Here is a 13,601-nt window from a genome sequence, read left to right as displayed (position 1 = left end):
CCAGGCTGCTCCTGCACCCGGGTTCTGCGGCTGCTGCTGCGCCTGCGCAGCGCGCCGCTTCCTCTCACACCGTCCTTGCCTGGTTCCCTGCATGCCCCAGGCTTACCGCAGTAGCCACTCCCAAGCATGACATTAAAAACAAATAACTTTGGGTCCCTGTCTTCTGCAGCCCCGCCCTTCAGGAATCCCATTGGCATGTTTTTACTGGCGCTGTTGCTAACTCTCATGATTGTGTCACAAGTCTCATGACAATTACTGTTTTCCTTAAAGCCCCAGCTCCTGGAGTCAAGTGGCTATGTGATGATTTCAGCATTCATGCTTAAAAGTAAGTTTCTATCCCTCATGGCTGTGGAGAAAGCTTCATAATGTGACCCCAGTGGACCCTAAAGGTTCAAAAAGCAGAAAGCTAATAAAAAGAACACAATCTATTATTTTTACAAAATCTCCTGCCATGAAAGCCAATCGCATGATTTTTGAACATCTGCCATTTGGGTCACCTCTCCCTGTCTAGGACAGCTAGGGTAGGCAGTGTCTTTTGCTGATCAACAGCCGAATATGCTGGCTTTCGGATTATGAAGCAAAAGCTGATGGGAAAGACACTCCCGACCCAGTGCTTTGCAGCTACAGGGATAGTGGCCAATGTATGCAACATCTGGCAAAAATGCAAAGGAACATGAACGGTAAATATAACAGCAGTCAGACGGAGTTTGTCATTAAAAGGCAATGTATTGTGATCATTAACCAGATGTCCTGCACATAAGATAAATGACTAAAATATAAACAGTCAACATACAGTTTACAAAACTCTTAACATCTTGAACTGCCTCACATCACCTAAAGATTTTAGTCCAAGAACAGAGGTTTGAGTGGGCATGGCAGTGACCAGAATGGAAGACTAAATATATGGTGCTGGCTGCACACACATGGCAGGGAAGCAGGTAATGAAGGACTGTGCCAGCCCCAGCTTGAACCTGGAGTTGTTACTACAGACTTCAAAACCCCTGGAAGCAGCATTTGTCTCCACTGACCCTAAACTGAAAGGAAAATCAAACTGTCCCTTCCAAAAGCCACTGTGATAAGAAGATTGCTGCCACCAAATTCTACATCGTTAAGAGGGTAACTGCCAAGGTAGTTGCTGCAATCTGAGCAGACACTGCCACCAGGGGCCACAGGGGACTGGAGTCCATGAAGGCCACTACAATCAGAAGGATCCGTATTCACCTGAGGCCAGTTCACTCAGAAGGGGTCACTGCTGAAGCTGTTTTTGCCCTTCTTGCGCTTTGTTTTGGAGGACGGTGTGGTGAAGTCAAGCGACTCAAGGCGGAAAGGACGTGGCTGGGGCATCTCCACAGTCTGTGAAGGAGAGACGGGTGCCATGCTGGAGGTGTTGTTGTTCAGGGGGGCGCTGAGCACAGGAGGGGAGTCATGATGGGCTGTAGAGTAAAGGAACAGGACATACCCACATGTTTGGTCTGTTAAGACTCAGCAATGCTTTTCCAAGTTCCCAGCTGCATTAAAACCTTATCCATTAATTTTATTGAAGGCAGTCAGGAAATTTAGATATTTTTGCATTTAATTTACTCATTTTAAGGAACTTCCAGACTGGAGTTGACCGTTTCACTGGTTGATTTTCTGAATATGCAATGTATCTAGTCAAATACTAATAACTCAGCCTGGTGGCTGAGCTTTCTCAGCGGACTGCCTCCACATTTGGGATTTGATGCCCACATCCCCTTGAAAGTGCATCACAGCCAGAGTTTAATGACTTTCATGGCACAATGCAAAGCTCATTTAGTTGGTTGAATTGTTGATTATGTCTCTGTTTTGTTCTGTCTTTCTGCTTATTCTCTGTAATTGAACAGCCCAGCTGCCAGCATGACAGGCACCTGAGACTAAGGGTAATAGGTTTCATTCACAGAAGTAGTAACTGGATACATTTCTTCATGCTGCTTCATCAATGTGCCTCAGTCCTGTCCTCATGAGACATTTGTAAAGGTAAGATGGGAGTGTGTGTAGTCCATCCAATTTCTGCTAGCAAGGATGCCAATTAGCACCAACTGTGGTGGTGGATTTTATTATGCAGACAGCTCTTCACTAGGAATTAGACTGAAACCCCACAAAAATCTGTTTCACTCAGGCTACCACAAGGTTGTTATCTTTTGTTAGACCTACCTAGTCTACTTTGGAACCAGTGACCTGAAGAGGAAAGGCTCTGTATCTATCGGTTCATCCACAGCTGCATTTATTTCTGTGTGCTGGCTCAGAAATGGCCACAGAGCTTTGCAGCTCAGTACATTGTTCCAAAATTAATTAAAAACAAACAAACAAACAAAACAAAACCAAAAAACAAAGGGCCTGATTGGCAAGAGACTCCTATTGAATGCACAGATGGGCCCATGCTGTACATTTACAGAGCTTAGCTATCCTTAAAACAAATGGAGTGAGACACAGCAAGGGCACTTGTCACCAAGGACTAAGTCCACGGCAAATTTAAAGAGGAATCACTAGCACCACTGAATGACACACGGGCTAAGGCCACTGCTTATGCAGAACATCCAGCCCATGGTGCTTTATTCCCTGAAAAACTGGGATGAGCGGCAACCCTATGGAGGGACAAAAGACAGCAAGTGTTGGTCAGGGTGACACGTTGAATGTGAATTACCTCCAAGCTACAAGCACTGGAAGCAAATCATTCAAATCACTACAGGTAGGTTTATCAACGTCTGGTCTGCTAGAGCAACTCTAGGGAACCATTGTCAGAGGGGAAAATGGCTATTACCACCAATAAAGGAATGGGTTGCATTGTCCATTAAAGAGGCTATTTGACTGGGGAACAACAAATCCCTCTAGACTAACATGCCAGGAATGGAACCCTCACTGGAGGAGACACCGACAAGGAGGAAAGGAAAGGAGAGTGTTGGGATATTTACCAAGACTCTTCATAGGATCAGCACTGAGGATCTGGCTGGCTCGCTTGGACCGGAAATAGTTACTGGCAATATTCTCACTGTCACTCCTGCTCAGCATCAGTTTGTAGCGGTCTTCTTCCTGCTGGGATCACAAAACGCTGTGAGCAGCACTCCCCTCAGCGCCAGCTCGAAAGCAGCCAACCACCATTCCATGAGCTAGGGCCAGAGACTTAGAGATAATATGAAGTGATCGAATATATTATCCAACCTGGGCAACAGTAACACTGCAGAATACACATTCTTGGGAATAATCTGGACAGGCATCGGGCTACATCCTGCCACACCCCATCCCCAATACCTGTAAGCAAAGTCCAAAATGTAATGATACAGGTACAATTCTGCTACACTGGACGGAGTGGGTGCAGGACTGTATGTGCTGCACAGAATGGCTTTCTGGCAACAGTGATACATGGCTGCAGTAGATATATGGCCAGTAGGTTTGCAAACCATGCAAATCCACTGTCCAAAAGTCCTGCCAAGGGGTCCTGTAGGGGCCGCACAGCCACTGCGGGCAATAGGATTGGTCCCATTTACTAAGGTTTTGCATGGGCGGGAGGGGGAAATCAGCAATTGATCCATGAGGCAGGTTTCAATTATCCCCACAGAAGTTTGGGAATAAGCTTCCATCCACACTTGCTGCACTATCCTAGTCCTAGGCCACTGTGTCCTCGGCAGAGAGGCCAAGCAAAGCAGGGAGTGTTTTTGTGGTTGTCAAAGGAGAGCTAAGATTACTCCTGGGGGAATTCTGCACCCCGAAATTAAAAATTCTGCAGCAAAAAGTTAAAAATTCTGCATACAATATTTGAAAATTCTGCAAAATTCTGCATATTTTGTTTGCAGTGCAAAGACTTGGAGGAGTCGGGGATTACGTAGTTGCTGAGGGAAAAGGAAGGAGCCTAGGAGTGACCCTGGAGGGTGATGAGTGTGGGTGGGAGGTTTTTCTTTGGGGGTGGGATTGTTAGGGGGTTGGGAAGCCTCCCCCATGCAGACCCTGGCTGACCCCAAGCCTCTCCCATTCAGTCAGGCACGTCTGCCCCTGTCCCCGCACCTCTCGTCCCCACGGGTCTCTGCAGAGCCCCTCCCCCATCCCCAGGCTCAACGCTGTCACCCCACTAGCTCCTGAGCCCTTCCCGTCTGTCCACCCCACTAGCCATTCTGAACCCAAATCTGTGACCCCCCCCAGCAGCCCTGTGTGCCCCAATCTGTCTAACCTGGCTCCGCGGGCAGGTGCTGTGATGAACTCTATTCTGGGGGGAATTCTGCAGCACTGAGCATAGAATTTTGTATTTTCCTGCATAAAAAAACATTTTCCCTAAGAAGTGCTGCAGTGCCACCTTTTCCCCACCAGAGGCCGCTGTGGCGCTAGAACAGCCGGCATGAACGCAGCTGTTCTGGCACCATAGCGTCCTCTGGTGGGTAAAAGGTGGAACTGCAGCACTTATAGGGCAGAATGTTTTTTATGCGGGAAAATACAAAATTCTGCGAGACTGATGAATTCAGCCAATGCGCTATCCTTCTAGTCTTGGAACTGCTCTAGGGCTCTGTTGTCTATCATTCTGGCCAGGGTTGTCTCTCCTCTTCAGAAGGGCCGCCCAGAGGATTCCGGGGGCCCGGGGTCTTCGGCGGCGGGGGGCCCTTCCGTTCCGGGACCCGCCGCCAAAGTGCCCCGAAGACCCACGGCGGGAGCCCCCCGCCTCCGAATTACCGCCGAAGCGGGACCCGCCGCCGAAGCGCAGCCCGGTCTTCGGCGGTAATTCGGTGGCGGGGGGGGCCCCCGCCGCAGGCCTTCGGGGCACTTCGGCGGCGGGTCCCGGAACAGAAGGGACCCCCGCCGCCGAAGACCGGGCTGCGCTTTGGCGGCGGCAGGTCCTGCTTCCCCCCTCCCCGGCCCCGGCCCCTTACCCGAGCGCGTCTCCGGCGGGGCCTGAGCTCCGTCCCGCTCAGAGCCGCGTGGTGAGGGGGCGGGGCTGTGAGCTCCACGCCCAGCGGAGGCAGCTGCCCCGCCCCCTCCCCACGCCGCTCTGAGCGGGGCGGGGCTCAGGGGCTCGGCCGGAGGCTGAGGCTCCAGGAGAGGGGCGGAGGCGGGAGCCTCCGCTCTTCTCTTGGGGGCCCCTGCGGAGCCTGGGGCAAATTGCCCCCTTTGCCCCCCCCTCTGGGCGGCCCTGCTCTTCAGGGGCTGGACTCCCAGCATTCCCAGCCCCTGCTGGCCAAGGTCCTACACTCCCCTGACTGACCACTGGACTGTGAGGCCAGCTCACTGCTTCACTATTTACTCTGCTTTACACACACCCTTATTCTAATACCAGTGATGGCTGGGCATGAGTCCCTCTGGAGCCACTCAGCCCTCTGCCTATTTCCTCCAGAAGGAAGAGCTGTGTAGCTCAGAAGGCTCCCTCAGGTCCCGGAGACGTGCAGCTTACCATCAGCAGCTCTCTGTTCTCGCCTGAGGCGCTCTTCCTGGCTGGCTTAGTCTGTGGCAGTGATGGAACTGCTATGAGAACAAAGGCATTACTTAAAAGACCAACAGCACTGAATCATTTCCAGATTTTCCTGACTGTCCCCCTTGTTCCCCACTGCTGCTTACAGACACCCCAGATCACTGCTTACTGAGCCATATGGGGACTAGAAGGACCTTCACACTACACTTTTTATCCAATAGATGGCACATGCTATGCACCTACCAATAAGAACATAAGAACGGCCATACTGGGTCCCAGTATCCTGTCTTCCGACAGTGACCAATGCCAGGTGCTTCAGAGGGTATGAACAGAACAGGTAATCATCAAGTGATCCATCCCGTTGTCCACTTCCAGCTTCTGGCAAACAGAGGCTAGGGACACCATCCCTGCGCTTCCTGGCTAAGACCCATTGATGGACCTATCCTGCATGAATTTATCTAGTTCTTTTTTTTTAACCCTGTTATAGTCTTGGCCTTCACAACATCTTCTGGCAAAGAGTTCCACAGATCAATTGTGCTTTGTGTGAAGAAATACTTCCTTTTGTTTCTTTTAAACCTGCTGCCTATTAATTTCATTTGGTGACCTCTGGTTCTTGTGTTATGAGAAAGAGTAAATAACACTTCCTTATTTACTTTTTCCACACCAGTCATGATTTTATTAGACCTCTATCATATCCCCCTTTAGTCGTCAGTTTTCCAAGCTGAGAAGTCCCAGTCTTATTAATCTCTCCTCATACAGAAGTTATTCCATACCCTCAATCATTTTTGTTGCCCTTTTCTGTACCTTTTCCAATTCCAATATATCTTTTTTGAGATGGGGCCACCAGATCTGCATGCAGTATTCAAGATGTGGATGTACCATGGATTTATATAGAGGCCATATGATATTTTCTGTCTTATTATCTATCCCTTTCCTAATGATCCCCAACATTCTGTTAAGCTTTTTTGTCTGCTGCTGCACATTGAGTGGATGTTTTCAGAGAACTATCCACAATGACTCCAAGATCTTTCTTGAGTTGTAACAGCTAATTTAGATCCCATCATTTTATAAGTATAATTAGGATTATGTTTTCCAATGTGCTTTGCATTTATCAACATTGAATTTCATCTGCCATTTTGTTGCCCAGTCACGCAGTTTTGTGAGATCCCTTTGTAACTCTTTGCAGTCTGCTTTGGACTTAACTATCTTGAGTAGTTTTGTATCATCTGGAAATTTTGCCACCTCACTGTTTACCCCTTTTTCCAGATCATTTATGAATATGTTGAACAGTACTCATCCCAGTACTGACCTCTGGGGGACACCACTATTTACCTCTCTCCATTCTGAAAACTAACCATTTATTCCTACCCGTTATTTTCTATCTTTTAACCAGTTACTGATCCATTAGTAGGGCCCTACCACATTCATGGCCATGAAAAACACGTCACGGACCGTGAAATCTGGTCTCCCCCACCCATGAAATCTGTATAGTATAAAGTAAAAGCACAAAAGACCAGATTTCATGGGGGAAACCAGCATTTCCCAAATTGGGGGGCCTGACCCAAGAGGGAATTGCAGGGGGTCACGACGTTATTGTAGGGGGGTTGTGATATTGCCACCCTTACTTCTGCGCTGCCTTCAGAGCTGGGGAGCCGGAGAGCGGGGGCTGCAGGCCAAGGGCCCAGCTCTGCAGGCAGCAGTTCAGAAGTAAGGGTGGCAACACCATACCATACCATCCTTATTTCTATGCTGCTGCTGGCGGTGGCTCTGCCTTCAGAGCTGGGCTCCTGGCCAGCAGCCTCCACTCTCCAGCTCTGAAGGCAGTGCCAGCACCAGCAATAGTGCAGAAGTAAGGGTAGCACTAACGCAATCACCCCTACAATAACCTTGTGACCCCACCACAACTCCTTTTTGGGTCAGGAACCCTACAATTACAACACTGTGAAATATCAGAGTTAAATAGCTGAAATAATGAAATTTATGATTAAAAAAAATTCTATGATCATTAAATTGACCAAAATGGACTGTGAATTTGGGGGGGGGCCTATCCACGAGAGGACCTTCCCTCTTATCCCATGACAGCTTACATTGCTTAAGAGCCTTTGGTGAGGGACCTTTGTCAAAGGGCTTCTGAACATCTAAGTACATTGTATCCACTGAATCACCCTTGTCCACATGCTTATTGACCCCCTCAAAGAATTCTAGTAGATTGGGGAGGTATGATTTCCCTTTACAAAAAAAAAATATTAACTCTTTCTCACCAGATTATGTTAATCTGTGTGTCTGATAATTCTGTTCTTTACTATCATTTCAGCCAATTTGCCCGATACTGAAGTTAGATTTACCGGCCTGTAATTTCCAGGATCACCTCTGGAGCCTTTTTAAAAAATTGGCATCACATTAGCTATCCTCCAGCCATTGGGTACAGAAGCTGATTTAAATGAAAGGTTACATACCACAGTGCAACTACATGTGGGGCCTGCAGGTCTGTGCAGTGAATATTTCAACCTTCTAGGGAAAATGGTTCATCTATTGGGCTAAGGCAGCTAATACAGAGAAGGGAATGAAATAAAAAGCACAGGACTGGGGGTCAGGCATCCTGGGTTCCCTCACTCTACTACAGACTCACTATGGCACATTGGGAAGTCATGTCCTTCTGTGCCTCAGTTTACCCCCTTTTAAAACCAGTCTAATAATACCTACCTGATGAGGGTTTGTGAAGCCTAATTAATTAATCTCATAAACTGCTTCAAGGTTCTTGAAGGAAAAGAATGGGGAGAAGGGCAACAATTTTATGTTAAGCACCAGTTACCAAACAAGACTCCACTAAAGGCCCAGAGATGCTTACGATATTTAATCAGATATGGGTTATACTGTTGTGTGGTTTAACACAAGATTCCCTACTATCACGCAAATCAATGACATCCTGTTCAAAATAAATAGTCAGGTAGTCCCAATAAGAGATGCTTTGTCCTCATCTAGCTAGATCATCATCCAGCCTCTCACAGAAAGATTACAGCTAATTCTGTACCCGTGAGCCAAACCAAGGTTTTATAAGCAAATACTATCCAAACGCGATACACATGGCCATGCCAGTGAGCCGAGATAAGCTGCGTGGATGGGGAGTACAATGCAGATGCCTTTCTTACCTGCGGGAAGGCTGGTTTTTTGAATGACAAGCTCTGGGAGTTTCCAGCAGCCGCTGTCCTCATCCCAGATGGACTCGCATCTGATTTTATCCAGGTTGCTATAGTTACAGTCACGCCGTATGAGGGGCTGCACCTGATCCAGAAGCTGCTGAAAGAGCAAGCAGTCCCGCTCCTGTCGGCGGATGGTGGCAAGATAATCAATCTTCTCCAACTCAAACTCTGACTGCAAGTCTTTGATTTCGGTCTCAGCAGCTCGCAGCTAGGTCACCAAAAGGAAAGGGTTAATTGTGATGAGAACAGAGAGAACTCTAGATGACTGGCACAACAAGAATGATTAGGAGGAAGATATGAAGAGGGAAGAAAGACGTGAGGAGAGTTTGAAAAGATTTGCACTGTTTACTTTAGAGAGGAGACTAATAAAGAGAGGGCATGATCTAAGTATACGGTATATGAATGGTTCAGAGAAAGTGGACTGGGAACTTCTATTCTCTCTGTCTCATAACCCAATAACAAGAGGACATTCAATGAAACTGAAAGATGGCAAATTCAAAACTGGTAAAAGGAAACGCTTCTTCACACAATGTACAATTAGAATGTGGAACTCACTGCCACATGAAGTTGTGGGAATAAATAATTTTGAATTTTGCTATGAGGGGCTGGAACTTATATGGATGTCAAGAATATTCAGAATTACACTAGCATATAATAAAAAATGGGAAGAGATGTAAAACCTCAGGCTTCAAGTTTCAAGCAAATCTCGGACGAACTATTAGGGATTAGGATGAATTCCTCTAGGGGAAGATTCTCCCACATCTGCCTACACCAGGGTTTACTGCCCCTTCCCCTGAAGTATCTGGTGCTGGCCCCTATTGTAGACAGGTTACTGGACTAGATGGACCTTGCGCCCCCTACCTAGAATCCGCTGCCAGAGGGTTGTGCTGGTCACTTTCGGGAGCTGCCCGAGGTAAGCGCTGACCCCCTGATCTCCTCCTGCACCCCAACCCCTTGCCTCAGCCTACAGTCTGCACCCTGCACCCAAATTCCCTCCCAGAGCCTGCACCCCACACCCCCTCCTGAACCCCAACCCCCGGCCCCAGTCTGGTGGAAGTGTGTGAGGATGAGGGAGAGTGAGCGACAGAAGGAGGGGGGAGAGAGTAAGCAGGGGGTGGGGCTTTGGAGAAGGGGCATGACAGGGCCGTTGTCTCAGGGAAGGAGCAGGGGGCGAGGCAAGGGTCTTTCAGTTTGCGCGATTAGACAGTTGGCAACCCTACCAGGCAGGCAGGTGGAAACCCTGGCCATGCTGGAAGAGCAGGCCCAGCAGCGCAGTCGGCAGCTCGCTGGGCACCGGCCAGCGCAGGCGCAGCACCGCCCAAATGTCAGGCAGACCGTGTCCGCATGGGCACTGCTTGTGCATGCGTGCCCATTGCTGTTCTGCCCTGGGGCCTGGAATTGCTGTCAGCGGACCTGAGTGCACACGTGTTTTTGGAGGCCCTTTGGTAGGTAAGCACTATATCTTTAAAGCTGCATGTTGTCAGAGGGTCTGATTTTCTGAATGGCCTCACTTTGATGGGCATAATTTTGCATTTACAATTATTTTTGGGTGCAATTCGTACTGCTTATATGTCTTCTGATTCATAGCTATAACGAACCACAGTCAAATGAAGACAGATACCTAATTCCTTCAGCATCAAAAGCATGATTGTGATTGGAACAACAGAGACTTGGTGGGAGAACTCACATGACTGGAGTACTGTCATAGATGGATATAAACTGTTCAGGAAGGACAGGCAGGGCAGAAAAGGTGGGGGAGTTGCATTGTATGTACGAGAGCAGTATGACTGCTCAGAGCTCCAGTATGAAACTGCAGAAAAACCTGAGAGTCTCTGGATTAAGTTTAGAAGTGTGAGCAACAAGGGTGATGTTGTGGTGGGAGTCTGCTATAGACCACCAGACCAGGGGGATGAGGTGGACGAGGCTTTCTTCCAGCAACTAATTGAAGTTACTAGATCACAGGCACTGGTTCTCGTGGGAGACTTCAATCACCCTGATATCTGCTGGGAGAGCAATACAGCGGTGCACAGACAATCCAGGAAGTTTTTGGAAAGTGTAGGGGACAATTTCCTGGTGCAAGTTGCTGGAGGAACCAACTAGGGGCAGAGCTCTTCTAGACCTGCTGCTCACAAACGGAAGAATTAGTAGGGGAAGAAAAAGTGGATGGGAACCTGGGAGGCAGTGACCATGAGATGGTCGATTTCAGGATCCTGACACAAGGAAAAAAGGAGAGCAGCAGAATATGGACCTTGGACTTCAGAAAAGCAGATTTTGACTCCCTCAGGGAGCTGATGAGCAGGATCCCCTGGGAGAATAACATGAGGGGGAAAGGAGTCCAGGAGAGCTGGCTGTATTTTAAAGAATCCTTATTGAGGTTGCAGGAACAAACCATCCCGATGTGTAGAAAGAATAGTAAATATGGCAGGTGACCAGCTTGGCTTAACAGTGAAATCCTTGCTGATCTTAAATACAAAAAAAAAAAGCTTACAAGAAGTGGAAGATTGGACAAATGATCAGGGAGGAATATAAAAATATTGCTCAGGCATGCAGGAGTGAAATCCGGAAGGCCAAATCACACTTGGAGTTGCAGTTAGCAAGAGATGTTAAGAGGAACAAGAAGGGTTTCTTCAGGTATGTTAGCAACAAGAAGAAAGTCAAGGAAAGTGTGAGCCCCTTGCTGAATTAGGGAGGCAACCTAGTGACAGGAAAAAGCTCATGTACTCAAGGCTTTTTTTGCCTCTGTCTTCACAAACAAGGTCAGCTCCCAGACTGCTGCACTTGGCAGCACAGCATGGGGAGGAGGTGGCCAGCCCTCAGTGGATAAAAAAGTGGTTCAGGCCTATTTAGAAAAGCTGGATGAGCACAAGTCCATGGGGCCGGATGCGCTGCATCCAAGGGTGCTAAAGGAATTGGCGGGTGTGATTGCAGAGCCATTGGCCATTATCTTTGAAAACTCATGGCAATCGGGGGAGGTCCCTTTTGACTGGAAAAAGGCTAATGTAGTGCCCATCTTTAAAAAAGGGAAGAAGGAGGATCCGGGGAACTACAGGCCAGTCAGCCTCACCTCAGTCCCTGGAAAAATCATGGAGCAGGTCCTCAAGGAATCAATTCTGAAGCTCTTAGACGTAGGGTGACCATATATTTTATAGGGACAGTCCTGATATTTGGGGTATTTTCTTCTATAGGCGCCTATTACCCCCCACCCCCATCCTGATTTTTCATACTTGCTGTCTGGTCACCCTTCTTAGAGGAGAGGAAAGAGATCAGGAACAGTCAGCATGGATTCACCAAGGGCAAGTCATGCCTGACTAACCTAACTGCCTTCTATGAGGAGATAACTGGCTCTGTGAATGAGGGGAAAGCAGTGGATGTGCTATTTCTTGACTTTAGCAATGCTTTTGATACGGTCTCCCACAGTATTCTTGCCAGCAAGTTAAAGAAGTATGGGCTGGATGAATGGACTATAAGGTGGATAGAAAGCTGGCTAGATCGTCAGGCTCAACAGTGATCAATGGTTCCATATCTAGTTGACAGCTGGTATCAAGTGGAGTGCCCAAAGGGTCGGTCCTGGGGCCGGTTTTGTTCAATGTCTTCATTAATGATCTGAAGGATGGCGTGGACTGCACTCTCAGCAAGTTTGCAGATGACACTAAACTGAGAGGAGTGGCAGATATGCTGGAGGTTAGGGATAGGATACAGAGGGACCTAGACAAATTAGAGGATTGGGCCAAAAGAAATATGATGAGGTTCAACAAGGACAAGTGCAGAGTCCTGCATTTAGGACGGAAGAATCCCATGCACTGCTACAGACTAGGGACCGAATGGCTGGGCAGCAAGTTCTGCAGAAAAGGACCTAGGGGTTACAGTGGACAAGAAGCTGGATATGAGTCAACAGTGTGCCCTTGTTGCCAAGAAGGCTAATGGCATTTTGGGCTGTATAAGTAGGGGCATTGCCAGCAGATTGAGGATGTGATCATTCCCCTCTATTCGACATTGGTGAGGCCTCATCTGGAGTACTGTGTCCAGTTTTGGGCCCCACACTACAAGAAGGATGTGGAAAAATTGTAAAGAGTCCAGCGGAGGGCAACAAAAATGATTAGGGGGCTGGAGCACATGACTTATGAGGAGAGGCTGAGGGAACTGGGATTGTTTAGTCTGCAGAAGAGAAGAATGAGGGGGGATTTGATAGCTGCTTTCAACTACCTAAAAGGGGGTTCCAAAAAGTATGGATCTAGACTGTTCTCAGTGGTACCAGATGACAGAACAAGGAGCAATGGTCTCAAGTTGCAGTGGGGGAGGTTTAGGTTGGATATTAGGAAAAACTTTTTCACTAGGAGAGTGGTGAAGCACTGGAATGGGTTACCTAGGGAGGTGGTGGAATCTCCTTCCTTAGAGGTTTTTAAAATCAGGCTTGACAAAGCCCTGGCTGGGATGATTTAGTTGGGGATTGGTCCTGCTTTGAGCAGGGGGTTGGACTAGATACCTCCTGAGGTCCCTTCCAACCCTGATATTCTATGATTCTATGTGCCCCCCCACTTCAGCTGTGACAATGTAAGAAGCTGTGCCACTAGAGAGAATAATCTCTCTCTCACACACACATGGCGTGCATGCACACAGCCAATTTATTAGTTTGCAGGTCAAAGCAAGACAAAGCTGGAGATGGGCAACAGCTCACCATGACTATTCTCAATGATCCCAAGTTCTGCCCACTCTGCCTAGGTTATAGATATGTGTGAGTAACAGTACAAATCATAACAACAACGCCTGGATAGCACTTTCCCCTGCACCTCTCAAAGATCTTTACAAAGGTGAGTGAAAATCTTTCTTCTCCATTATAGATGGGGAAACAATTTGCCCACATGAGTCAACAGCAGAGCCAAGTAGAGAATTTGGGTCTCCTGTCTGTTGTTCTATCCAGGCTGGCTCAAAGCATGTCATAAATAGCTATCAAAAGTAGGCCACTTGATTTACAGCTTCTACTTTGTGTTATGTTG

General features: G+C 47.9%; 1 protein-coding gene across 1 annotated transcript in view; it reads right to left on the bottom strand.

The window, feature by feature from the left end:
• Nucleotides 1–706: 706 nt before the first annotated feature.
• The window catches only part of LOC120387912 (kinesin-like protein KIF17), a 47,808-nt gene continuing 34,913 nt past the window's right edge, over nt 707–13,601 (bottom strand). Inside the window, 4 exon segments of the mRNA XM_039509310.1 lie at nt 707–1,433; nt 2,931–3,051; nt 5,390–5,457; nt 8,557–8,815. Coding sequence (XP_039365244.1) covers nt 1,237–1,433; nt 2,931–3,051; nt 5,390–5,457; nt 8,557–8,815 — 645 coding nt within the window. The 3' untranslated portion in view covers nt 707–1,236.

Source organism: Mauremys reevesii, linkage group 21, assembly GCF_016161935.1.
Source record: "Mauremys reevesii isolate NIE-2019 linkage group 21, ASM1616193v1, whole genome shotgun sequence".
In the NCBI taxonomy this organism is placed as follows: domain Eukaryota; kingdom Metazoa; phylum Chordata; order Testudines; family Geoemydidae; genus Mauremys; species Mauremys reevesii.
Note: the sequence above shows the minus strand (reverse complement) of the source record. Positions and strands in the feature narration are given on the sequence as shown.